The sequence below is a fragment of the Giraffa tippelskirchi genome, chromosome 8 (genome assembly GCF_054371585.1).
Source record: "Giraffa tippelskirchi isolate mGirTip1 chromosome 8, T2T-mGirTip1v1.2.pri, whole genome shotgun sequence".
NCBI lineage: Eukaryota > Metazoa > Chordata > Mammalia > Artiodactyla > Giraffidae > Giraffa > Giraffa tippelskirchi.
The window spans coordinates 121,149,757-121,174,901 of record NC_137282.1 but is presented as its reverse complement, the minus strand read 5'-3'; the positions used below and the strand labels follow the sequence as shown (position 1 = coordinate 121,174,901).

At 39.9% G+C, this 25,145-nt stretch overlaps 1 protein-coding gene across 1 annotated transcript in view; it reads right to left on the bottom strand.

The window, feature by feature from the left end:
• COL21A1 (collagen type XXI alpha 1 chain) overlaps positions 1-25,145 on the bottom strand; it is a 201,884-nt gene that overhangs the window by 102,337 nt on the left and 74,402 nt on the right. Inside the window, exons 6-12 of the mRNA XM_081524368.1 lie at positions 19,635-19,803; positions 18,979-19,195; positions 16,111-16,284; positions 14,963-15,040; positions 12,912-12,920; positions 12,530-12,613; positions 3,640-3,702 (exon numbers count right to left, since the gene is read on the bottom strand). Of these exons, the coding sequence (XP_081380494.1) occupies positions 3,640-3,702; positions 12,530-12,613; positions 12,912-12,920; positions 14,963-15,040; positions 16,111-16,284; positions 18,979-19,195; positions 19,635-19,803 (794 nt within the window). The remainder of the gene's footprint in view (positions 1-3,639; positions 3,703-12,529; positions 12,614-12,911; positions 12,921-14,962; positions 15,041-16,110; positions 16,285-18,978; positions 19,196-19,634; positions 19,804-25,145) is intronic.

Genomic DNA, 25,145 nt, shown 5'->3' with positions numbered 1-25,145 from the left:
TTCCTTCAACTCAAATAGAAGCACTCTGATGGCAAACATTTCATCCTCACGCCCAGCTACTGCTGTACTGAGTGGCTTGGCTCTCTGCCCCCATGTAAATATTTAACTGCCTAGACTCTCACCCAGGCCACACTCTCCCTCTTGCGAGTGGAACCAGTGCTCTTACCCACCCAAGTCTTTTTTCCCCAAGAATATCCCTTATCTCCCAAATCACCACATTTCCCCCCTTCCACCTAGATTTCATCATGACAGAAACATGCTCTAACATCTCCTGTTGTTTCAAAACCTCTCCATCCCATATCCTCCACGTGCTGCCGCTCCAGGTCTCTCTTCCCTGTTACACCCCTCAGAAGCATCTGTATCCCTGTGACCATTTGACCTCCTGATTCACCTCTCTCAAATCCAGTTTTCTACCCAGCTTCTCCCTGAAACCTTATTTATCAAGGTCCTCAATGACATTCATCCAGCAAATCCAGGGGACCATCCCGGCAGTCCAGTGGTTAAGAATCCACTTTTCAAAGCAGGGGATTCAGGCTCCATCCCTGGTCAGGGAACTAAGATCCCACATGCTACGGGGCAATTAAGCCCATGTGGCACACCTAGAGAGTCCGTGTGCCACAACCACGGAGGCCTTGCACCACAGCGAGAGAAGTTCTTGCACCGCAGCAAGAGAAGCAAGCACACCGCAGCTGAGGGCCTGCAGTGAAGACCCAGAGCAGCCACATGAAAAAATAAAGCAAACCCAACAGTCTAGCCACACATGTCATTTTTATCACCCTCAAGGCAGGGATGACACAACGGATTGCCCCCTTCTTCAGACTCAGTCTTCACTTGACCTCTGGGAGGACACCGTCTCCATGCAGTCCTCCTGACTTCACTGACCAGTTTCATTGGCTGGGTCCTCCTCCTGTTTTCCTCTGGAACAGAGCCCTAAGCACAGCCTCCTGCCCCCTTCTCTTCTCCAATTATCTGTACTTACTCCCTGAATCATCTCATCAGCCCTGGTGGGTTCAGATGCATCCACATGCTACAGAGCCCTTGTGCGTTCACTCTCCAACTTCTGACTCGACAGTCCTGAGATTCTGTCAGCCAGCCCAGAAAAGGGCCCCAAAACTCACCACGCTGCTCAAACTGAAATCCTGTGATGCTTCCGGGGCTCTTTCGTGCCTCACATCTGACTTGACAATGAGTCTGCTCAGTTTCACGTTAAAAATCCTCCAGACTGACCACTTCCCCCTCCTCCAGCGCTGCTGTCCTTCACTCAGCCGGTCGTGTCCGACTCTTGACGACCCCGTGGACTGCAGCACGCCAGGCCTCCCTGTCCGTCACCATTCCGAATTCTCCCGGAATTCGCCCGAGTTCACGTTCATGGCATCGGAGATGCCGTCCAGTCATCTCATCCTCCGATGCCCATCCTCGTCAGTACCTGGCGCTTAACCCAGGCCGCGCTCACAATCTTGAAATAACCTTCTGCACGGTTTCCCACTCCCACTCACGCGACTGAAAACTGAACGCTGCGGGGGAACCAAGCCCGGGCGCCGCCGCCAGCGAGTCCGGGAAATTCCTGCACCGCAACAAGGAAGCGTGAGCATCGCAGCTAAGAGCCCACACGCTGCACTGAAGACCCAGCCCAGCCAAACTAAAAATTATGAAAAGCAAATTCAACAGCCTGGGCACAGAATGGGAATGTGCCTGGAAAACGCCACCTGCCGTATCAGGAAGCAAAGGACGTTGCAGCCCCTTCTTTCCAGCCGCCCGGACAGTGAACCCTGAGAGACTCAGGGTGGAAACGGGATGCCCACCATCGAGCGGACAGCCGCAGCAGCCCCCCGCGACGCGCCCCGAGGAGACGCGGGGTGAGGAGGCACGGGACACTGGCTCCAGACGGCTGAGGTGCAGGTCAAGAGAACGATTTCAGGGAGTCCAGCCTCAGGCAGCCTCCAAAACGCAGAAACCCACTAAATTCCTGAGCTGAGATGTCCGGTAATCTTTTGGTGGCTGGACCACCTGATCTTTTTTTGCAATAACCCCTCTATATTCTGGCCTCTCCTTTACCTCTTCAGAGCAGTCCCTCACGCTGTCTGAGAGGATGCCTCCCAGGCTTGAAGTCCTCAGGAAGTCCCCTGAATAAAGCTTAGTTCTCAACGTTTAGGTTATGAATTTTTTTTTCAGTTGACACTCATGTGATCGCTCCACAGAATGTTCATTTTTATTTCTGAATCGTGAGTCAGGCCGCATCACTCCCTTCCTGCAGACCCCACACAGATCTCCGTCGCACGGGGAATGAGTCCTGGGTGGAGGAGCTGTCAGTTCACAGCACCGACCCCCGTCCAACAGCTCCTCGGCTCCCAGCTGACCACCGCCTGGTCATCTCTGCAGACGCCTTCCCTTGTCCCTCTCACAGGGGCTCCCCTGTATGTTAACCCCTTTCCCACGCAACCCAAACGTGAAAGGCACCAGTACATTGCCACTTCCAAAGCTGGCAGTATCTTCTGTATGAAATTTGCTAGCAAACCTCTGCCAGAGACTGAACAAGCTCCTCAGTCCTGATGGTTGGGGTGCTGGTGGTTTAACATAAGGCTTGTGCTTCTTTCATGCCTTGAAAATTATTGACTCACAGTATAAACCTTCCCAGGCTTCATGGAAAGAGTTAATATCTCATGATCAAGTTTCCCAGGAGATACTCTTTTGGCAAAATTATTTAACATTCAAGAGCTAATATCTCATGTTTGCTTACTATGATAAACATCCTGACAGATGACTTACCTGTAAGCATTTACCTCGGTTGCTTTAAAGTGGTTAAGCTTTATGTTTCCTTAATTCATAAATATCCCTAAAATTCTCTATGAACTTTACAGGATATTTTTAAAGTCAGATTATAGGGATACAATAGTGCATATATTCTCAGGAAAATAACATCATCTTTAACTTGAAAACTTTAAGATATGAAGGGAAAAAATAGGATTTCTGAGCCCATTTATTCATTGCTCTTAAGAACTCACTAGGCAGTTTTTTAAAAGTAGTGAAGATGCATGCTCTTGCGAAGATACCTAGGTGACTTATACACTAGTTCTGTTGATCAAGCTAACCCTAATGTTGCCCTCAGCTTGAAGAAACTTCAGTTTTTTTCTTCCCAACTCTACACTCCTGATCTCCTTTCTTATAGCATTTATTTTAGAAAGCTGATCATCTAAATTCTTTCTCTGGTCCTTTGAAGTGTAAATCTTTTAGAAAGCTTCTTGCCCATTTGACAGCCCGGGTCTTTCCCCAGGACCCAGGAGCCATCCCTTTGGAAGGGAACCATTAGGGAAAGAGAGGAGAGGAGCCCAACTTGGACAGGTGCAAACGAGCAAACACAGATGGGCTAATCACTCGGAGGATACTTGCCAAACTCAGGAGCAACTCCATCCGCTCCAGCCCTGGATCAGCCTCCCCTCAAAGGCCTCCAGCACTTTCCTCCCAGCTCACCCAGCACTCAGGAGCCCCCCTCCCTCTGGTTCAGCTGTGTGGAGTTGACTCTCCTCTAGGACAACAGTCTTGAATAAAGCCTCCCCTGCCTGTTGAACATGGCCCCGTGCAATGAGGTTACATTGACCCTAGAATCCCAGTACTGGAGATGACCAAGCTTTCTGTACTCACAGGCTTACCATCTTGACCAGGCCGTCCGGGGTAGCCAGGATTCCCAGGCTGTCCGGGGTCACCCTAGAGAGGAAAAAAAAGTTCTCAGTCCAAAACTACCAACTCTACTGATTCAGTCAGAGCCCATCAGGGTTCAAAACCAATTCCATCATTGGCAGCTTTTTGTAAAACAAACAAACAAATGTAAAACTAGAAATCCGCAAATAGGGTTAGAATAATGGTATCATAGTTACTTTTAAAAGTAAAGCCTTTTTATTACAAAATATTTCAGGGGTTTAATTCTGTGAACATTACAGGTATAACAAGGGAAGTACTTTTCACTGATGTAAAATGCCAGTATTTATGCCAGGAAACGTTTTTAGAATTCTGAACAAACTATGCAATGTCACAACAATTATGGCTTCAACGACTAATATTTCACTCAGAAATATACAACTTTAATTCTATTCTAGACATTACAGGTATCCATGACTTATGATATAACAATTCAATTTATAATTATTTTTAATATGATATCACCTGCAGGTTGGATCTAAAATATGACCCCAGTGAACTTACCTGTGAAACAAACAGACTCAAAGGCAGAAATAGACTTGTGGTTGCCAAGGGCATAGAGAGGTGGGGGAGGAATAGATTGGGAATTTGGGATGAACAGAGGCAAACTATTATATGCAGGATGGATACACAACAAGGTCCTACTGCATAGCACAGGGAACCATTAATATATTCAATATCCTACAATAAACCATAATGGAAAAGACTATGAAAAAGTACATATATGTGTGTGTGTGTGTGTGTATGTGTGTGTATATGCTTAACTGAATAAGTTTGCTGTATAGCAGTAATTAACACAACATTGTAGGTCAGCTATACTTCAATAAAAATAAGAATAATTTATATCCTAAAAAAAGTATTAAAAAAAAAAAGTCCACAGGCTATGTGATCTTCCATGTGGGAGTCAAGTTTAAAGCTGTACAACAATTATTCCTGTCAATGTAGTCGGTGTGTCTCTGCCTATATTTATAATTTCATTTTAACACAATATTAAACTTCTACAATTTGAATGTTTTCATCAAAATGAAAAGTGAAAGAAAGAGTGAAGTTCACTCAGTCATATCCAACTCTTTGCGACCCCATGGACTATACAGTCCATGGAATTCTCCAGGCCAGAATACTGGAGTGGGTAGCCGTTCCCTTCTCCAGGGGATCTTCCCAACCCAGGGATTGAACCCAGGTCTCCCGTGTTGCAGGCGGATTCTTTCCCAGCTGAGCCACCAGGGAAGCCCAAGAATACTGGAATGGGTAGCCTATCCCTTCTCCAGCAGATCTTCCTAACCCAGGAATCAAACCAGCATCTCCTGCATTGCAGGCGGATTCTTTACCAGCTGAGCTACAAGAGAGCCCCATGAAAACAAAGGATCATGAAAACCAGGCTCAAGCCAAACAACTCTGTCCAGCTCCCAGAGTCCTTGAATACATGTCACACCTAAAAGACAAACTCTGTCCTCACCAACCAGAGACCTTCCAGGAACATTATTCTGTATAGCCTGGCAATAAGCCCAGACACATTCTAAAAGCTGTAGCATGTTGCCCAATGGCCAATACTGACCAATCATATTGGAAAAGACCCTGATGTTGGGAAAGTTTGAAGGCAGGAGGAGAAAGAGATGACAGAGGATGAGATGTTTGGTTGGCATCATCAACTCAATGGACATGAGTTTGAGCAAGCTCCAGGAGTTGATGATGGACAGGGAGGCCTGACGTGCTGCAGTCCATGGGGTCACAAGGAGTCGGACACGACTGAGCGACTGAACTGAACTGACCATTCAGATGGTCACCATGTGTGAAAAACAATGAAAGCAACATTTTTTGTGAGGTGAGTGTGTTTTATAATTTAATTCTAAGAAATACTTCAAAGAATAATATCAGGGAATTCCCTGTGGTCTAGTGGTTAGGACTCCATCCACCGAGGGCACAGGTTCAATCCCTGGGCAGGGAACTAAGATCCCAAAAAACACAGGGTGTGTCCAAAAACAATAATAATAATGATGATATCATATTTGTGTATTACGGAATCCATGAGGGGCATCTTGCTGAAAAAGATCACGTCTCAGCCATCATTTATCGGTGAACTACTACAGAGAGATAACTGATTGCAATTCAGCAGGGCTTCACACCTACAGCAAGAAATCATTCTCACACACCACAGTGATTATATGTTAACTAATGGCCACTGCTAAGGGAACTTGCACAGAGCCAAGTGCTCAGGTCTGAAATTCGACTTCAGGCTACTGGCGAGGGAGGTTTGTTTCTGAAACATAACAGGAAAAATGGAAAGAACTGTGTGAACTCTATCAAGGAGCCAGTGGAGAAGGGATGGGCTTTTCCTTATGTTTGCCCAGGAGGTTGACCATGTGGAAAGGCTGAAGAGAAGGGACATGCCGTTTTTAAAAGAGATAGAAAAGGAATAGCTGTAAACTCAGGGAGAAAAGTAATGCAGTGACATGTAATTTCTTGCTGAAGAGGTACAATTTGTAATTCTAATCCAAAGATAGCCAGTGTCAGCCGGGCGTTAGAGAGCAGTGTTTCCATTCTCTAGGGTAGTAGAGTTTTTTCTTATTTTGAGAGGATCCACACTGATTTCTGGCCTCTCTGCCATCTTTCTTTAACCATGTTCAGATTGGCCTCACTACTTCTCAACAAATTCCATCTTTCTCGTTTTTTTCTTTCCTCCTGGGAAGACTTTCTTCCTTTTGCATTTGAGTCAATATAACAAGGTTTCCAATCAATGTACCCTCCTTGTTACTGCATTTTCTCTTGATGTCTTTTTCTCCTGAAATACTACAGCAGCTCCCTTGTCACTCACTGATCACTTATTTATAACAAGAGTTTTCTCAAAATTATCCCTTGATTGGTCTTCGTTCATCATTTGGATTGAGGCCAAATGTTTTCCACTGTTTTAGGACAATGCTGAGTACCAAGGAGAATTTCAATAACTATTTGCTGTTGGTGACTGCAGCCATGAAATTAAAAGACGCTTGCTCCCTGGAAGAAAAGTTATGACCAACCTAGACAGCATATTAAAAAGCAGAGGCATTACTTTTCCCACAAACGCCCACCTATTCAAAGCTATGGTTTTTCTAGTAGTCATGTATGGATGTGAGAGTTGGACTATAAAGAAAGCTGAGTTCCGAAGAATTGATGCTTTTGAACTGTGGTGTTGGAGAAGTCTCTTGAGAGTCTCTTGGACAGCTAGGAGATCCAACCAGTCCATCCTAGAGGAAATCAGTCCTGAATATTCATTGGAAGGACTGATGCTGAAGCTGAAACTCCAATACTTTGGCCACCTGATGCGAAGAACTGACTCATTGGAAAAGACCCTGATGCTGGGAAAGATTGAAGGCGGGAGGAGAAGGGGACGACAGAGGATGAGATGGTTGGATGGCATCACCGACTCAATGGACATGAGTTTGAGTAAACTCTGGGAGTTGGTGATGGACAGGGAAGCCTGTTGTGCTGCAGTCCCTGGGGTCACAAAGAGTCAGACATGCCTGAGTGACTGCTGAACTGATTATTTCAAGTCAGATCAAATCTGTTAATGACCTCTTTACTCGTACAGTATTAATTATCAGTAAAATCCACAAGATCAAAAGGATCTGAGAAGGTTTAACTTCTATGATGATGAGGCTGAAATAAACTTTGGCATGAGAAGAAACAGGAGGTGTGTTTTTAAGCTGCATAAAAGTACAAAACATACTTAACGATAATATTTTAAATGAATCAAAACTAAGCCCAAAGATAAACCCAATGTGACTTCTTAAGGCAATACAGGTCAATGGCTCCCAGAGGGAAAAAAATCTCTTCTGCAGGTTCTATTATTTCTGGTAAGTTTTAGTGGTTATTTGAACTATTCCCCTACTGGTTTATTTGCAAAATCTCAGGTAGGTTTGCTGTTGCTTCCAAAAAAACTGGAAGAATAAAGTAAAACCTGAACTGATTTTTGAAGAGAAGGCCAATTAGAATAAAAATTCAATTTTACTACTGTAGTAAAAGCTGACACCAACCTTTACTGATTGCTTACTGTACACTAAGCACTGCTCCACAAGATTTGCTGTTGTTCAGTTGCTAAGTCGTGTCTGACTCTTTGAGACCCCATTGACTGTAGCCCGCCAGTCTCCTGTGTCCACGGAATTTTCCAGGCATGAATACTGGAGTGGATTGCCATTTCCTTCTCCAGGGGATCTTTCAGACCCAGGGATTGAACCAGCATCTCGTATGCCATCTGCATTGGCAAACGGGTTCTTTATCACTGAGCAACCAGGGAAGCCCCCTGTGAGATTTACCTGTATTCAATTTCTTAATCCTCATAAGAATCTCATGAAGCAGGTAATTTTACTGTTCCCACTTTATATATAAGAAAGCTGAGGCCCAAGAAGGTTAGGTAACTTGTCCAAGGTCACAAAGCAGCAGTGGAGATGGGAACTCAGCTAATTCAACTTCAGACACCATGCTCCTAAATGCCTCTCCCTCTGCCCACATCAAAATGCAAACTGTGATCAGAGACCAATCCCGGGAAGGCTAGCAAGCTTAATGTGGAAACAATTTTCCAAATCTATTAAAATTAGACATATGACATACAATTATACAACTGTGACTAAATTCTCAATCTTTCTTCTACTTTAGTTGAAACGTGCAATTTCAAAAAATAAGTACTCAGCTGAAAAGCAATTTTTACTTATGATGAACTGATTTTGTGCCACAGAATTTATGAGTTGCTGCCAGGAATGGGAATGTCATGGACTAAGTTGAAACATCCCTGCACACAGCCTTGCAAGTGTGCAAATATGAACAAAGTGAGAAACAACTGCACTTACAAAAGTAAGCTAATTATTTTAAGTTACTCACCTAAAATAAAGGTCTCCTAGGCCTGAATCCCGTGTTTTAAAGCTCTCTTGTCAAAACCCCGGTGCCTTGAGACTACCCACCGACCTCCACAGAAGTATCTGATCTAAGACCAATTCGTTTGGTTTTCACCAAAACCAACCTCTTCTCTCCCTCAAAAGTCAAATACTAATTCTCTTCAGCTAGGAGGAATCCACTTAGTTTGGGGAAATTAGCATAAATATGAGAACGCCCAGTGGTTCCTGAAGTTTTCCAAAGGCTTTTATATTTTAGCCCAAGGTTACTTTGATAACCCAAAGGAATCATTACTAGTAGAATTATCAGGGTGAAACAAAGGGCATCAATAAAGTTGTAGAAAGAATGGTATTTCAGAGAAAATGTTATTAAGAAATTGCTTCTTCCTTTAAAAAAAGTTGAAAAAAAAATTGCTTTCTTTCCACTTTTTCACTCTGTGTGTGTGTGTGTGCTCAGTCGTGTCCGACTCTTTGAGAACCCACAGCCTGGAGCCCACCAGGCTTCCCTGACCATGGAATTTTCCAGGCAAGAAGCCTGGAGTGGGTTGCCATTTCCTTCCTGAGGATATCTTCCCAACCAGGGATCGAATCCACTTCTCTTACATCTCGGGCACTGGCAGGCAGATTCTGAAGATTAGATCAGATGTGGGGAGTTTGTCCCCACAAATGTCCCTTTAGCTACGAAGTGGAGGAAGAAGCCGCCGTTGCATGGCCAGGTCTTTTGGAAGGGACTTGTTTGTAAACTGGAGACTGCCTGGATCTTTCATATAGAACAAAGGCATTCCATGTGGCTTAATCGGGGGATAGGTGAGTCTTACTTTTTCAATCATTTTATAATTCATTAAATAAAAAATACCCTAGACACTGAAATTCCAAAGGAGACCTGAACTAACCTTCACGGTGAAGTGCTTCCATATAAAACTCATTTTCGGGAGGAGGGTTCTGGAAGGGGAACACATGTACACCCATGGTGGATTCATGTCAATGTATACAAAACCAATACAATATAAAAAAAAAATTAATTCCCAGAATGTCATTAATTTAGTCACTCCCTTTGACAGTAGGGACACAGAATGAATAAGCCAGCCTCATACAGGGGCTCACAGCCCCATAACAGATATATTTCTCTATGCTTATTGAAGAATCCAAGAATGGGCTGTGCTGTGCTTAGTCGCTCAGTCGTGTCCAACTCTTTGCAACTCCATGGACTTGCAGCCCGCCAGGCTCCTCTGTCCATGGGGATTCTCCAGGCAAGAATGCTGGAGTGGGTTGCCATGCCCTCCTCCAGGGGATACTCCCACCCCAGGGATCAAACCCAGGTCTCCCACTGCAGGCGGATTCTTTACCAGCTGAGCTACCAGGGAAGCCCAAGTATGGGCTATCATGGTTAAGTTAACCTGGTTTTACATTAGGGTTGTCATATTTGTTGGAAGTTGAGAAAACTTGAAGCAGATGACTGACTTTATCTTAGAATCAGCACTTACCCATCCACATGTGAATTTCTCCTCTTTCGCTTTCACGACTTAACACTCAGCTCCCAGAACCCAATTTCTGGCTACTGGGAAGACTATATTCTCCTGCACAGGTAAGTCTGCCTGATGGAAATCTGTAAAACGCTCCAGAGAACATCTAACAAAAATGGCCAATACATCTCAGCTGGATGTATAGTAAAATTGCTTCATTTGTTTTAGTTCTGACTCTGTTGCATTAATTAAAAACCTATCAATTTTCCAGGCCAGAAGTTCTCCAAAGGAAGAAAACTTCAGGGTGTTGCTATGGAATCTGTTTTTCACATACAGGTCCCTGATGTGAGTAAGGAACCACCTCCAGGGGAAAGAGCCCTAAAAGGATGGAAGAGTGTGTGTGTGTTCCTGTCCTCCTGCCAGCTTTTCTGAAGAAAATGGAAAGCAGATTAAGAAGGCACGCCAACTTGAAGATCAGTGGAAAACTGCAATTTCACTTAAAGTAGTAGGTGGCAAAGGGGTGAGATGATGACTAAGAAAAGAGAATGAAAATGAGGAACACATGAAACTTGAAAATACTGAAAATCAGAGGCTTTAACAGATAAGACAAAGGGTGTGCTAAAAGTTTCTGTAGGAACACATATGCAATAAAATTGGTATCATTTCAAGATGCCTAATGGACCAGTAATGAAGATCAGGATACATCAGGAGGCCCTGGGTGCCTGCCTCCAGAGTGGACAGCCCCTTAAAGGCCCTGGGGGCAACCTGAGCAGGTGGAAGGTCCTCCGGGCTTAGAGAGGTCAATGTCATGGAACTCTTATTTCCACATGACATCTCTTGCAGATCAAATCATTTTGATGTAAAATATTCCAAGTTAAATAAAGTTGTATAAATATATTTCAAAAGATAGTCTGCTGGCAGGTAGGTCACACCATGCTGCCTTGCAAGGTAAACTGTTTGAGAAGCATATTGCAGGTATTTTTCCTTTGTGTCAAAACATCCTAAATAACATGGCTACTTTATCAGAAGAACACTTGAATTAATCTTCCTAAATGCAGTCTAAAAATTGTTCACAATAATAGATTATAAAGGACTGAAATCAGATTCCAAGCCAAACAGGTTTACATTGAATTTATCCTTTTATTTCTTAAATTGTGTTTCTTTCTTAATTTCAAGCTAGGTTTGAAGTGGGTCATAAACTGTCACCTGAAAATGGATGGGGAGACATGCGCAAAAGACCAGAATTCAATTCTCTCAGATCACCGATCTAAAATCGGAAATTTTTCAGTTGTGATGATTAAAATTTATCAGAAAATTCCATCTAAATGAATATTATAATTCATATTTAGCAAAATTTATTATGATCACTTCAGGTAATAAATGATCAATACTCAACAACGTTCTCTCTAGCTAAGCAATCATACTTGCTTACAAGTTAGACAATTTTATCTAGATGATATTTTTAAATACTATTAAGTAAACAAGATTTGGTTTTCCTTGGTAGCTCAGTTAGTAAAGAATCTGCCTGCAATGCAGGAGACCCCAGTTCGATTCCTGGGTTGGGAAGATCCCCTGGAGAAGGGATAGGATACTCACTCCAGTATTCTTGCCTGGAGATCCCATGGACAGAGGAGCCTGGTGGGCTACAGCAGCACAAACAAGATTTATCTATCATGGATAAACCACTTAACATCTCAGTATCTTAGGCTATGTCTCAGTGACACCACAATCAGTATCCACTTACTTAAAAAATTTAGTCATTCATATTTAATAGCATAGAAACAGATTCAGAATATTATGTAAAAAGTAACTAGTTATAAAATAGCATGCACATCATATTTCCAGTCATATACAAGTGTGTACACAAATGAATATGTGTTTATACAAATACACACAAACAGTACATAGGCACACAAATAATATATATACAGATACATGTGCAAATAAATATGTAAATGCAACTGGGAGATATGCATGTATGAAAATGACTAAAAGAATATACTTTCTAAAAATAATTATTGCATAAGTTAAAAATATAAATGAGTACATATACATACTTTTGACTCTCTTTTTAGAACTGGACATCAAACACAACACTCAAACCAATTTTCAATTTTTTATTTCATTTTTCTATCTGAAAATCATCTTGACAGATTAAGCATTTAGACATTTAAGAATTTAGAGCATATTTTTCTTCATTTTTTACCTGGTTGTAAGGAAGTATCATTCTTGGGATACAGTAGCGGCATTAGGGGAAAAAAACACAAATGGACAAGCAAGCAAACAAAATAATATTCTCCCCCACTTTATCATGGTATCAATTCAAGGTTCAAAGGCAATTACAGATTAGGATATACTTTTTAAAAAAAAATCACTAAAACTCACCATTTAAACTCTTCTAAGATATTAGGCAGAATATTCACATCAGGCTCAATGGTGATTAGGAATTTTGTGTTTGCTCAGGTTTAGTTTGTCTGTTTTAACAAAAAAAGCAAGTTAGGTGTTACTCACTTTGGGCCCTTGTAGTCCTGGTTTTCCTGGAGGGCAAATACAGGGAGCTGCGGTTGAACCTACATCACTGGGACCATTGAGGCACTAAAAGACAGAAAAGGAGACATACCACACGGCAAGATGCATATACACGTGTACACACATATGTGTGTGTCTGTATGTGTGTATGTGAAATGGTAAAGACATCTGACATTTACTTTCCAATGTTATCTAGCCCAATCCAATAAGAAATTCAGCATCACACAAACAAGCTATGAATACTAGATACACTCAAACCACATAGAAATGGATTTCTCTAATATACTTACAATTGATGGAAGGAAGCTAAACAGTCCCACCATGCAAATATTACCATAAGGAGAATAATAGTATCCAGGCCTACCTCACCATTCTGAAAGAAAAGCAACAACAAACACGTTTTTACGACATGTTTTGAATTAAATTTCTAAATTATCTTCCTAATTTACAGATATTTCTTTGTCTAGAGTAGAGATAAATGAAGTATCAAAAGCAGTAAGAGCTAAAACATTTCGATAGCAACTATCCTAAAAAATTACCTATATATGTTATTCTTACATTTATAATAGGATGAAGGAAAGAAATTAGCAACGATGAGAGTGTGCTTGGTAAAAGAGCCACGCAGGAATAAAATTACCTCAAGGTGGGGCTTTTATGCTCTCGAACTTTCTGGAAATCACTTAGTGAAATGAAAGTCATTCAGTTGTGTCCTACTCTTTGCAGCTCCACGGACTGTCATCCACCAGGCTGTCCTGTCCATGGAACTCTCCAGGGAGACATAAGAGTCTCGGATTCAGTCCTTGGGTCAGAGAGATCCTCTGGAGGAGGACAGGGCAACCCACTCCAGGATTCTTGCCTGGAGAATCCCATGGACAGAGGAGCCTGGCGGGCTACAGTCCACAGCAATGCGAAGAGTCAGACACCACCAAAGCGACTTAGTGCGCATGCATGCACCCTGGAAATCGCTTGAGAACCAGAGAAAAAGACAAAACACACCTAAGCAAGTCACATACTACATGCATTCAATTTTATGCAATTTGCTTTAGGAAAGTTTCTCGCTAAACAATCTGTTTCTTACTGAGTAATGCACAGTTTTAAATAGGTTAGTAGTCTTTCCAAACAATAACAGGTTCAACAAGAAAATGAGACGATGGGAATAAAGATGGAAAAGCATATGAACAAACCTGAGGAAGTCACAGATGAGAGTGAGGAAGGAGCCATTAAAGCACAGAAGGTGGATATGAGAACTCAAGAATCTACAGTCTCAAGCTATGCTTCTATCATGGGCGGCGGGGGATGGAGTGGTCACAGTCATGGCAAATGTCAGCGGAGAAATGCAATAAATCAAGTATGTACAATGGACGCTCAAAATGCAATAACTGCTTAATGCTTTTAGGAGAGATTAATGTTCCAAGTTATAAGTATCTAAAATAAACATTATAGTGTTTAAACGAAAGAAATTTATATTCCAAGTTATAAGTATATATAAAACAAAAGTTCCACTGTTTAAACAATTGAAGTAGAAAGCTCAGAAGGAACCATTTCTAGAAGTTTCCATTGTTGGTTTTTATTATAGATCCCGTACATGCCCTGCCCTGTGCTGTCAAATTCTCAGAAGATGTGGATCCATAGGTTACTCAGTTTAACAGGGAAAAGGAAGATGATGACAATAAGACTATAACAAGGAGAAGAACCACGTAGGGCTCAAATGTCACTGAGAATTCACATTGTCAAAAAGTTTTACATTCTATCATATCTACATTACCAACAACATACCATTTTTTGCACAGGGAAAAATAAATTTCACACTCTCACATATGCATATGATCAGATGCTAACATTTTAGTTTATAATCTTTTTCTTCCTAACGCATTACAATCTCTAAATAAACAGAAAGCTGCTTATATCCTAGAAATAGAAGGAAACCTTTCCTGACTAATAACAATAAGAAGAAAACTTTACATTCATTACGGTTTGAGAAAACATGCTAATGAACAGGAAAATGAATCATTTTCTACTCTTCAGGATTGTGCCACGTAAAGTATCTCACTCATACAATCAATGAAGTTTAGAAACGTGTTTTACTCACTGGACATTCAGACAATGAATTCTATGTTTTTCTAGAGCAGGCCCAACCCTGCTTTATTCAAGAAGTGGAACAACAACAACTCCCAAGATGATAAAAAACATTCCCTGGGCTCTTTCATTTACACTTGTACATTAATACATAATAATAGTATTTCAATTATGAACCTCAAAATATGTTTTAATCAATATCATTTTATTTGCACTGAAAATGAAGAAACAGATTAACTCTGGAAGTTAAATTAAAGCTCACATGCTATCTGCACTCTATGTATCACTTTGAAAGTACTGAAGCAACACCTGGTGGAAAAAATAATCCATCCTACTCACAAATCCAGGTATTTCACATGCTGTCTCCCGGTTGTTCTGCTCTGGGTCACAGTAGATTCGTAGCTTTTGGACATCAAACTGGAAACACAAAACCAGTCAAGTTAAAGTTGAGGCCCAAACAAGTTGCTTTATAAAAAGCAACTCAGATGCACAGAAGCAGTCACTGTAGTTACCAATAATGTGACACAGATCAAAGCACTTATCTTTGATAACAATAAAATACAATAAATAATAAAAACACAAAATTTGAATTCTTGACATATAGTATAAAGATGTGATGCAACATAACTTCTAAGGAAAACTCTCCTAGGACCAAACACAACCCTCTGGTTTCCTTGGGAAACCCAGTGGTGCTTATGTAGAATTCTTGTATTAAGAGCTCCTCTAGAAAGTGTTCCTGGACCACTGAAAAGTTTTCCCAGGCTTTCTGTGTTCACCCTACATCTCTCCACATCCCTGGTTACACAGAGTAGGCTCAAGAAACCATCTTTGGTTTCTAAGATTTAGTTGTTGGTACAGAGAGCTGTGTGATGAGTAAACCCAGCACCTATTACTATTTAAACATTTACTACAATTTGACATTAATACGTAGAGACCATAATCACACAGCTGAATATGACAACATCTTCTCTTATGAGAAACAGAGTGAGAAAAACATACCTTTTCAAACAAAGGATTTTTCAACACATGGCTTGAAATATACACCGCTCAACCCATAATAGATGTGCTAGTTTAAAAGAAAACCTAAACAGTCACAGTTTTGCTTATGAAAATCCTGACACACATTAATCTAATTTTATCCCCACAGCTGCAAAGAAATTTTTATAACTGCCACTCACAACTTTAATCATATTCTCTTTTCCAAATTCATGATATAATCTATGCTCCTCCTGGGAAATATGACATTAATGTTTCATAACAACATAGAATTCTACCATGCACTTGGGAGAACATATTTCTAAGAATTATTATATTAAGTCTGATTTTTCATTTTCATACATACACACAAACATACAATTTCACTAATGAACTGAACACTTTTTGGTTAAGTCCCTTAAAGGAATTAAGTTAAATACAATTAAATGTGATAAATACTATCACCAAAGCTCCATTTTATAGGGTGCAAAAATCAAATCATTTTTACTCACCTGAACGGTTTCTTCTTTCCCAGAATATTTTCCAATTTGGGTTTGCCCACTGATGAAGATCCCTAACACTGGATGTAATGGCTTGTTTTCAATTTGTTGATCATCAATATACAAAGTTACATCTTGTTCTGTTACTAAGAGACGAATTTGATGCCAGTCTTCATCAAATAATGTCTATAGGAAGGGAATACAGGAGATTCATAAAGAGAATTCCTAACAATCTTGTATTTTCTTTATTTAGTCATCAACCATAAATCAATACCACACAGATTGGTTGTATCATATTCTAACTCACTGGGTTCCAAAGGCCAATACCCACCAATCACTTTATTAATCCCTATATGAGTTTCCATCACACATTCCAAAGTAGCTGGTCCAAAGTATTTGTGGAGACAACTCCCTCAAGGTCACAGATAAGTTCCTAAAGTCCAATTCAAGTGGCTTCTTTCATCCCCTTATTCTACGTACTTCATGGCAACTGTGGATCATGTAACTGACCCATCTACTTTGACAGTCTCCCCCAAACCTTCTTCCTCTCCTGATTTCCATGAAATGATATTAATAATATCCTCAGTTTTCAAACCACAGCAAGCACCCTTACCTCCTCCTCCTTACCTCAGTTGCCGTAACAAGTAGATGCAAAATTCCAGCAAGGGTGTGTTTAAGCACAACTCAGATTCACTTCTCCATCGCCCTTCTCTTTGTCATAATTTAGGCTCACAAGTAGCTTGCTTTGTTTGAATAATTTTTAAACACATCTCAGTCCCTGTCCTTCCCTCTCCAAGCCAACCTTCTTCCCTCTCCTAGAATCAATCTCATGTCCCCATCTTAATAATTTCTGTATTCCTAGGACCAAGCCCAATTCCAGGAAAGAGTCAAAGGTATTCTTTATGAAAGAAGGGAAAGGAGCAGAGGAGAGAGCTGCTTAGATCCTGACAGGACAGTGATCAAGACTCTTTGATGGAATTCCATCATCGACTGAACGAAGCACAAAACCGTGTGTACAGTTCCCAGGTCCATGTTTACATACAAGATGTAAGTTTGAACTTATACCTGGCTAGCTTTTTGTGTGAGTATCTTATACTCAAAACACAGGGGGCACCACAATCTATTATCTAAATAAAACCCTACACTTTACTACACACGACTCCTTAGTAATGAACCACTGATTTCTGTGTCCTCTCTCTCCATCAAAATCCTATACATCCTTCAAAGTCCATTCCAGAAACCAACTCATTTATGAAGACTTGCCCACATTTTGTATTGGATTCCACTTTTTCTTCCACACTCCAGTAACATTTTGCACTTCTATGAGCTACCAGAGCACTGAATATCGCATTAAAAATAAGTTCGTTTAGGTGAGAAACATGCCATATTCATTTGTCACTTCTTACAGGAACTAGCACATTGCCTTTAATGAAAATGGCAGACAACAATTTTTTAAATTTATTCTTCTCACCAAATGAAGAAATTACAAAAATGCATAATTCCATGTACAACCTTGTATATTTCCTAAATTACATAACATACTATTAGACTATTATAATTATAGTAATAATCAAAATGTAATTATTTTTATCATGATATCTGTATTCTAAATACATTTGCCTTGGAAAACACATTTTTAGTTTATGTATTTTATTAAATATATGTTCTTTTTGGGGATATAAACTGTCCCCCTAATAGATGTGAATTCTATATCATTATCTACCTGTATTTAATGTTATGACAAATGTGACTTTACCTCAATATCCTGTATGACATGGCAGTATAAAGCAGACCAACATGGACTTTGAAACTGACCAGACCTAAATTAAATTCCTGATGTCACAACTTACTAGCCATGCTAGTTAGATGGAGAACTTAATACCCTTGAACAATTTTTTTCCTGTAAAATGAGAGCAATAGCTTCTTCCTTGGGTGGTTATTATAATTAAATATTCCTGGCACTTAGAAGCAAGTACTGAAAAATATGATTTTCCCCACTTTATAATCTCACACAAATTAAGACAAATTTTCACTAAAATAGAGTTGACATATGATCCAGCAAACCCACTCCTGGTTATATAACCAGACAATATACTATACTTCAGACAAACCTATACTTCAAAAAGATACATGTATCTCTATGTTCATAGAGACATGGAAACAACCTAAATGTCCATCAACAGATGAATGCACAAAGATGTTATATATGTGTGTGTGTATATATATATATATATATATATATATATATATATGTTTTATATATATAATGGAATGCTTCTCAGCCAAAAAAGAATGAAGTAATGCCATCTGCAGCAACATGGGTTAGATTATCATGCTAACTGAAGTAAGCCAGAAAGAGAAAGACAAACACAGTGTGATTCACTGAAATCTGGAACCTAAAATAGGACACAAAGGAACTGATTTAAGAAGCAGAAACAAACTCACAGACATAGAGAACAAAACTGGCTGGCAAGAAGGAGGTGTGGGGGTGGAGTATGAGTCTGGGATTAGTAGATGCAGGCTGTTGCTTATGCAATGGGTAAACAACAAGGTCCTTCCCACTGTACAGGAGAGAGAATTATATTCAGTATCCTGTGAGAAACCATAATGGACAGGAATATGAAAATGAATAACGTATACCTATAAATAAATCATTCTGCTGTACACAAGAAACTAACACAACATTGTAAATCAACTATACTCCAATAATAAAAAAAAATACTAATTTTCTTCCTTTGCCACTTCTATTCACTAAAGCAAAATTACATTATGAAATCAATATCTCTTCAATCATGTTAAATTACGGCTCTCCTCTCCCAAAACACATCAACTTGATGGCAATTCCCCATGAATACCACAGTCACACCCAGGCATCTTTACCTTAACTCGAGGGTCAGCAAAGGTGACCACCTGTGAGCCATTAAGGATGCTGGTTGTTGTAAATAATAATGTTTTATCCGCTCCATTTAAGGTAACTGCTATTTGTGGCCTTCCGTCAATGGTTAAAATTCTCCATAAATCCCACATTTTCTTGACTTTAAATCTCTGAGTGGAGACAAATACGTATGATGGAGGAAGACCTTCTGGGAAAACATTGCTGGAAAAAGCAGAATGTGTATAAGCTTAAAGAATTCTCAACATGTCTACAGATATATCAAGAAAAAACTGTATCAACATACAACATTGTGGGGGGAATGGAGAGAGGTTCAAAAGGGAGGGGATATCTGTATACACATAGTTGATTCACGTTATTGTACAGCAGAAACTAGCATGTTGTAAAGCAATTATGCTTCCCTGGTGATTCAGACGGTAAAGAATCTTCCTGAAGTAAGGTAGACCCGGGTTCTATCCCTGGGTCAGGAAGATCCCCTGGAGAAGGAAATGGCAACCCACTCCAGTATTCTTGCCTGAAGAATACCATGGACAGAGGAGCCTGGTGGGCTACAGTTTATGGGGTCACAAAGAATTGGACACAACTGAATGACTAACACACACAAAAACAATAAAATAAAATAGAAAAATGCATCAACATTTACCTTGTGAATTCTGATAAATCAACTTTTGATGTTATTTCATATCCTTTAATCTTTGTTGGTGAAAGCTGAATTCTCTTCTTAGCCTTTTTCTTTATACCCAAGCCCAAAAGAATATCAAACCCTTTCTCATCACGTGCTGCCACTGGAATTCGTGTTGGACAGACAGATTCTATGAAGGAAAAGGAGTAAAAGTTGATTAATCATGGGTTACTTCAACAAAAGAGAAAATTAAGTGAGGAATAAAGAACATAGAATTATAAAATCTCTAAATGCACACAAATGTATATAAATGTATTTCTGAGAAAACATGTTTCAGAGTGTTTTCGTTACTTGACAATGGAGTCTTGTCTTCTTTCTCCCTAAAAGGGATGAAATGTAAGCCGAATATTTGTTCATGAATTGTTTAAGGGTGACACTGTGCTGAAGTTTAGACCACACTATCTTGACTATGAGACAACGAAACACCTTGCCCAGGGTACAGGAGGGCAGGAGCAGGACTTCTGCTTCTCATCCAGGACTGTCCGGGAGTCACACACCCTTGGATAATGCCCTTGAACTTCTTGGATCCGGGAGATGAACTCTGATTGCTTTCTTGCTTTCCCAGCATTTGAGAAGTAAGAAAAAACGTGTGTGTCGTTCCTTAGACTCTTTCCCGTCCTAGCAGCTCATAATCTTACAGTCCAAACGCCACTGGTTCTCTCACTCTGGAAAAAGCTTAACTGTGGGTCTTTTCTGTTCATGGAAATTCTTCAAATGGGCCTATTATCTCATCTATGATTAATCAGATTATATATTATATTAATCACATTCATAAATGAAGACTTTTTCCTTAAGAAGATAAATTAAGGTTTGCATTATACAGTCATCTATATAAATTATAAAAGTGTGATGTGCTTTTCAATTATCTGGGAAACTGGTGTCTCAAATTATGTGGAAAATTCTGTACAGCTGAAATGCTATTAAGCTGTTACACTGTAGGAATGTACAATATTTTCAGATTCTTCCAAGGCCATCCTGTAATATATACACTGAGCCTGACTGCTTATATGTTATAGAGCAGCTAACAGAATAAAAAAAGAAGAAACTCCACAAAATGTGCTTTAAGACAATCATTCTCCAGAATAACATTAAAGAGAGGGAACAGTATCATATTTATCCTATAATAAAAAGTAATGAGATGGATTTTATTAGGTCAATAATCTTGTCATAACTTGTACCATAGGATACTGAAATTAATTCAAGTTTTGTTATAAATAAAATTAAATGTATTCCTGAGGAGATACGGATATTTGCATCCTCAGGTCTGAGGACGCTGAATTGGTTTTTAGCTTGCTTCTTTGTTTCTTATTTCATTTTTGCTTTGTTTGGTTGCTGTTGTCTGCCTGTTTTGGCCACACAGCGAAGCATGTGGCATCTTAGTTCCTGACCAGAGATCAAACTGGCGGAAGCTTGGTGTCTTAACTACTAGACAGCCAGGGAAGTTCTGGGTTTTTGCTATCTAACCACCTTTATTGAGGTAAATTGATAAACAATAAACCAAACATAAAGTTTACAATCTGATTAGTTTTGACACATGTATATACCTGTGGAACTATCTCCACTGACAAAGCAATGAACATGTGCATCAGCCTCAAAAGTTTCCTTATGTTCCTTGCAATCTGCTCCTGACACCACTCACTATCCCAATCCCATCTGCATTCGCAGGCACCACTGACATGTCTTCTGTCACTACAAATAAGTTTGAACTTCATATAATTCTATAGCAATGGAAGCATATTGTATGTCCTCTTTCTTGTCTGGCTTCTTTCATGCAGCATGACTATTTTAGATCCACTCTGGCTATTGTTTCAGAAGTTCATTCTTTTTTGATGCTGATTAGTGTCCATTGTATGGATATATCACAATTATCTATACGCTTGTTGATGGACATCTGGATCATTAATATTGGAAATATTGGAAATAAAATAAAGTTTTGCTGTAAATAAAATTAGATGTATCTCTGGGAAGGGAGGGGTATTTTCCTCTTCAGATCAGAGGTTGCTTAGTTTTGAAGGACCTAATCAAACACACCTTTTCTCATCAGTGGTAAGGAGTAAAAGAAGGTGGAGAAAGGTCAATCTATACACTCATTGCAGGATTGCTTTTAATTTGAAAGAATGAGAACCAAAAAAAAAATACTTTGCCTATACCTAGATAAAATCCAACTCAAGTGAACTTTGAGCAGAGAAGTGACAAACTAGATTTCACTATTAAAGCATCTTTATATTTTGAAATAATCCATGTTCTGACAAATATTATTATTTTACTACATTACTGAATTAATTTGTCTTTTCACCTCTGCTTAAAACTGAGATTTCTTTTCATTTAAAACCTCTTTTTAATCTAAAATCAAGACAACTTATTAAAGGAAGAGTTAATCTAGCTGAAGCTCCTCCACATGAAAACACAAGAAGCAGGGAATAAATGTGGTAATAATGCTGTATTACATAACTGAAATTGTAAATCAATAATTAAATTCTTCCTGTCATTATGATGCAAAATTTGTTCCTGGCAGGGGGCAGGGTAATACAGAACAACATGAAACCTCATTTCAAATGCATTTGATTTAAAATTGCAAAAGAAAGAAGTTTATTTGAAAAGAAAATGTGTTAAACATTATATCATAAGAATATTCAGATTTGAATTGCTCTTTTGATTTGTTTTACCATAGAGAAGTTATAAGATATTAGACAAAGAGCTCCAACTGAAGATCAGAATCTGAGGTTCAGACCAAAGCCTTCCTCTTAACCTCTCACAAGCCTCTGGCCCCTCATCTGTGAAATGAGAATAATGCTCTCCTTCACAGGGCTTGTCTGATGATCAAATGCGTTGATGTATGTGGAAATGCTTCATAACTTCAAAATAGCATGCAAGTGTGGGGAATAAAGCAAGTATTGTGTTCATCCTTTTTCTATAATCAAATCTTTTGAACTGTATTCTATTAATAATCCCCAGGATTGTATAGGAAACAGTATGGCACAGTGTATGAAATCAAAAATATATATTAATAATCACAATACAGCCATGGTTTCATTAATATCTAGCACATCTCATTAGTGATCATGCATGGTCAGTCATGTCCAACTCTTTGCAACCATACAGACTGAAGCCCGCCAGACTCCTCTGTCCATGGGATTTTCCAGCAAGAACACTGCAGTGGGTTGCCATGCCCTCCTCCAGGGGATCTTCCCAACACAGGGATCGAACCTGTGTCTACTATGTCTCTGGCATTGCAGGCAGATTGTTTACCACTTGAGCCATCAGAGAAGCCTTCTCATTAGGGAAAATGTATTTAAATAATTACATTTTATTTTTCTTTCGGCTTTCAATTTTATATTTGTAAAGTAAACATGATATTTATCATTTTGACTATTTTTAAGTGTAAATTCACTACCATTAAGTATTCAAATGTTGTATAACTACCACCACTATTCCAGGGAACCAGAAAAGAAAACAAGGAAAACACTCCACTAAAGCAGAAAAGCTTCAGTTTTCAGAAAAAGAAACTTTGTACCCATTGGACAATAACCCCTCAGGTTTCTCTCTTCTCAGCCCCTGGTACCCTCATATTTTCTTGAAGGAATAATCTTTCTTCCCTATTTGCTCACCTACAAGAACAATAAAATATCCTTACACAGGAACTGAAAAGTAAAATGTAGCTAAAATGCTCAAATACAGTTTGCCTGTTTGCATACACCTAGCTATGGGGTCGCTAAGAGTCCGACACAACTGAGTGACTTCACTTTCACTTTTCCCTTTCATGCACTGGAGAAGGAAATGGCAACCCACTCCAGTATTCTTGCCTGGAGAATCCCAGGGACGGCGGAGCCTGGTGGGCTGCCGTCTAAGGGGTCGCACAGAGTCGGACACGACTGAAGCAACTTAGCAGCAGCAGCAGCAGTAGCAGCTATGGGAAGGAGAAGGCAATGGCACCCCACTCCAGTCCTCTTGCCTGGAAAATCCCATGGATGGAGGAGCCTGGTAGGCTACAGTTCATGGGGTCGCTAAGAGTCGGAAGACTGAGCGACTTCACTTTCACTTTTCCCTTTCATGCACTGGAGAAGGAAACAGCAACCCACTCCAGTATTCTTGCCTGGAGAATCCCAGGGACGGCAGAGCCTGGTGGGCTGCCGTCTATGGGGTCGCACAGAGTCGGACATGACTGAAGCGACTTAGCAGCAGCAGCTATGGGAAACAGGTAAAAGAAAGTTTCCATATGTAAAAAGCTACTTTGATCACCCACCAACAATTGTTCCAAAACCTTCCAGGGAAATAAAGGTAAATAACTAATTTCTCTATAGTGTCCTAAAAAGATGTATATATAAGCATACAACCAATTTCCATTGGAAATTGGACCTTGGAAGTTATTTTAAGGACCAAGAAAATCAAATGCTAACAGAGTCAGTCAGAGGATAATACCCACAACAGGTAAGTTGAACAATCTACATAAAGCAAGTTAGTTTGAACAAGTACATTTAGGAGCAAGGACAAAAAAAAAAACTCAAGATCTAAGTTCGCAAGTGTAGGAAACTAAACAGTTGTAATTTTACCCCAATATGTTCAGAGTATTCAGGAAAGGAATGCTTTCTGGAACAAGCATAGATCACTCCAACTTACTGTAAACACTAGGGTGCAGTAATAATTGCTTTCTGTTAAATCTAAGGGCTAAGGAAAATAAGTAATTCAGTCTTAACAGGGTCATAAAAACGTGTTCTATTTAAAATCCTACCATAGTCAGGGACAGAAAAACTGTGTATCTTTTGAGTCTGATGAGGACAATTACATATGTCCAGCTACTCCCTTCTGTGTGTGCATGTCTGACTCTTGGTGACCCCCTGGGCTATATAGCCTGCCAGACTCCTCTGTCCATTTGATTTTCCTGGCAAAAATAGCAGAAAGGGTTGCCATTTCCTCCTTCAGGGTATCTTCTCAACCCAGGGATCAAACCTGTGTCTCCAGCATCTCCTGCATTGGCAGACATATTTTCTACAGCTGAGCCACAGGACTGGAAAAGGTCAGTTTTCATTCCAGTCCCAAAGAAAAGCAATACCAAAGGATGCTCAAACTACTGCACAATTGCACTCATCTCACACACTAGCAAAGTAATGCTCAAAAATTCTCTAAGCCAGGCTTTAACAGTTCATGGACCAAGAAATTCCAGATGTTCAAGGTAGATTTAGAAAAGGCAAAGGAACCAGAGATCAAATTGCCAACATCTGCTGGATCATCGAAAAAGCAAGAGAGTTCCAGAAAAACATCTACTTCTGCTTTATTGACTATGCCAAAGCCTTTGACTGTGTAGATCACAACAAACTGTGGAAAATTCTGAAAGAGATGGGAATACCAGACCACCTTAACTGCCTCCTGAGAAATGTGTATGCAGGTCAGGAAGCAACAGTTAGAATTGGACATGGAACAACAGACTGGTTCCAAATAGAGAAAGAAGTAAGTCAAGGCTGTATATTGTCACCC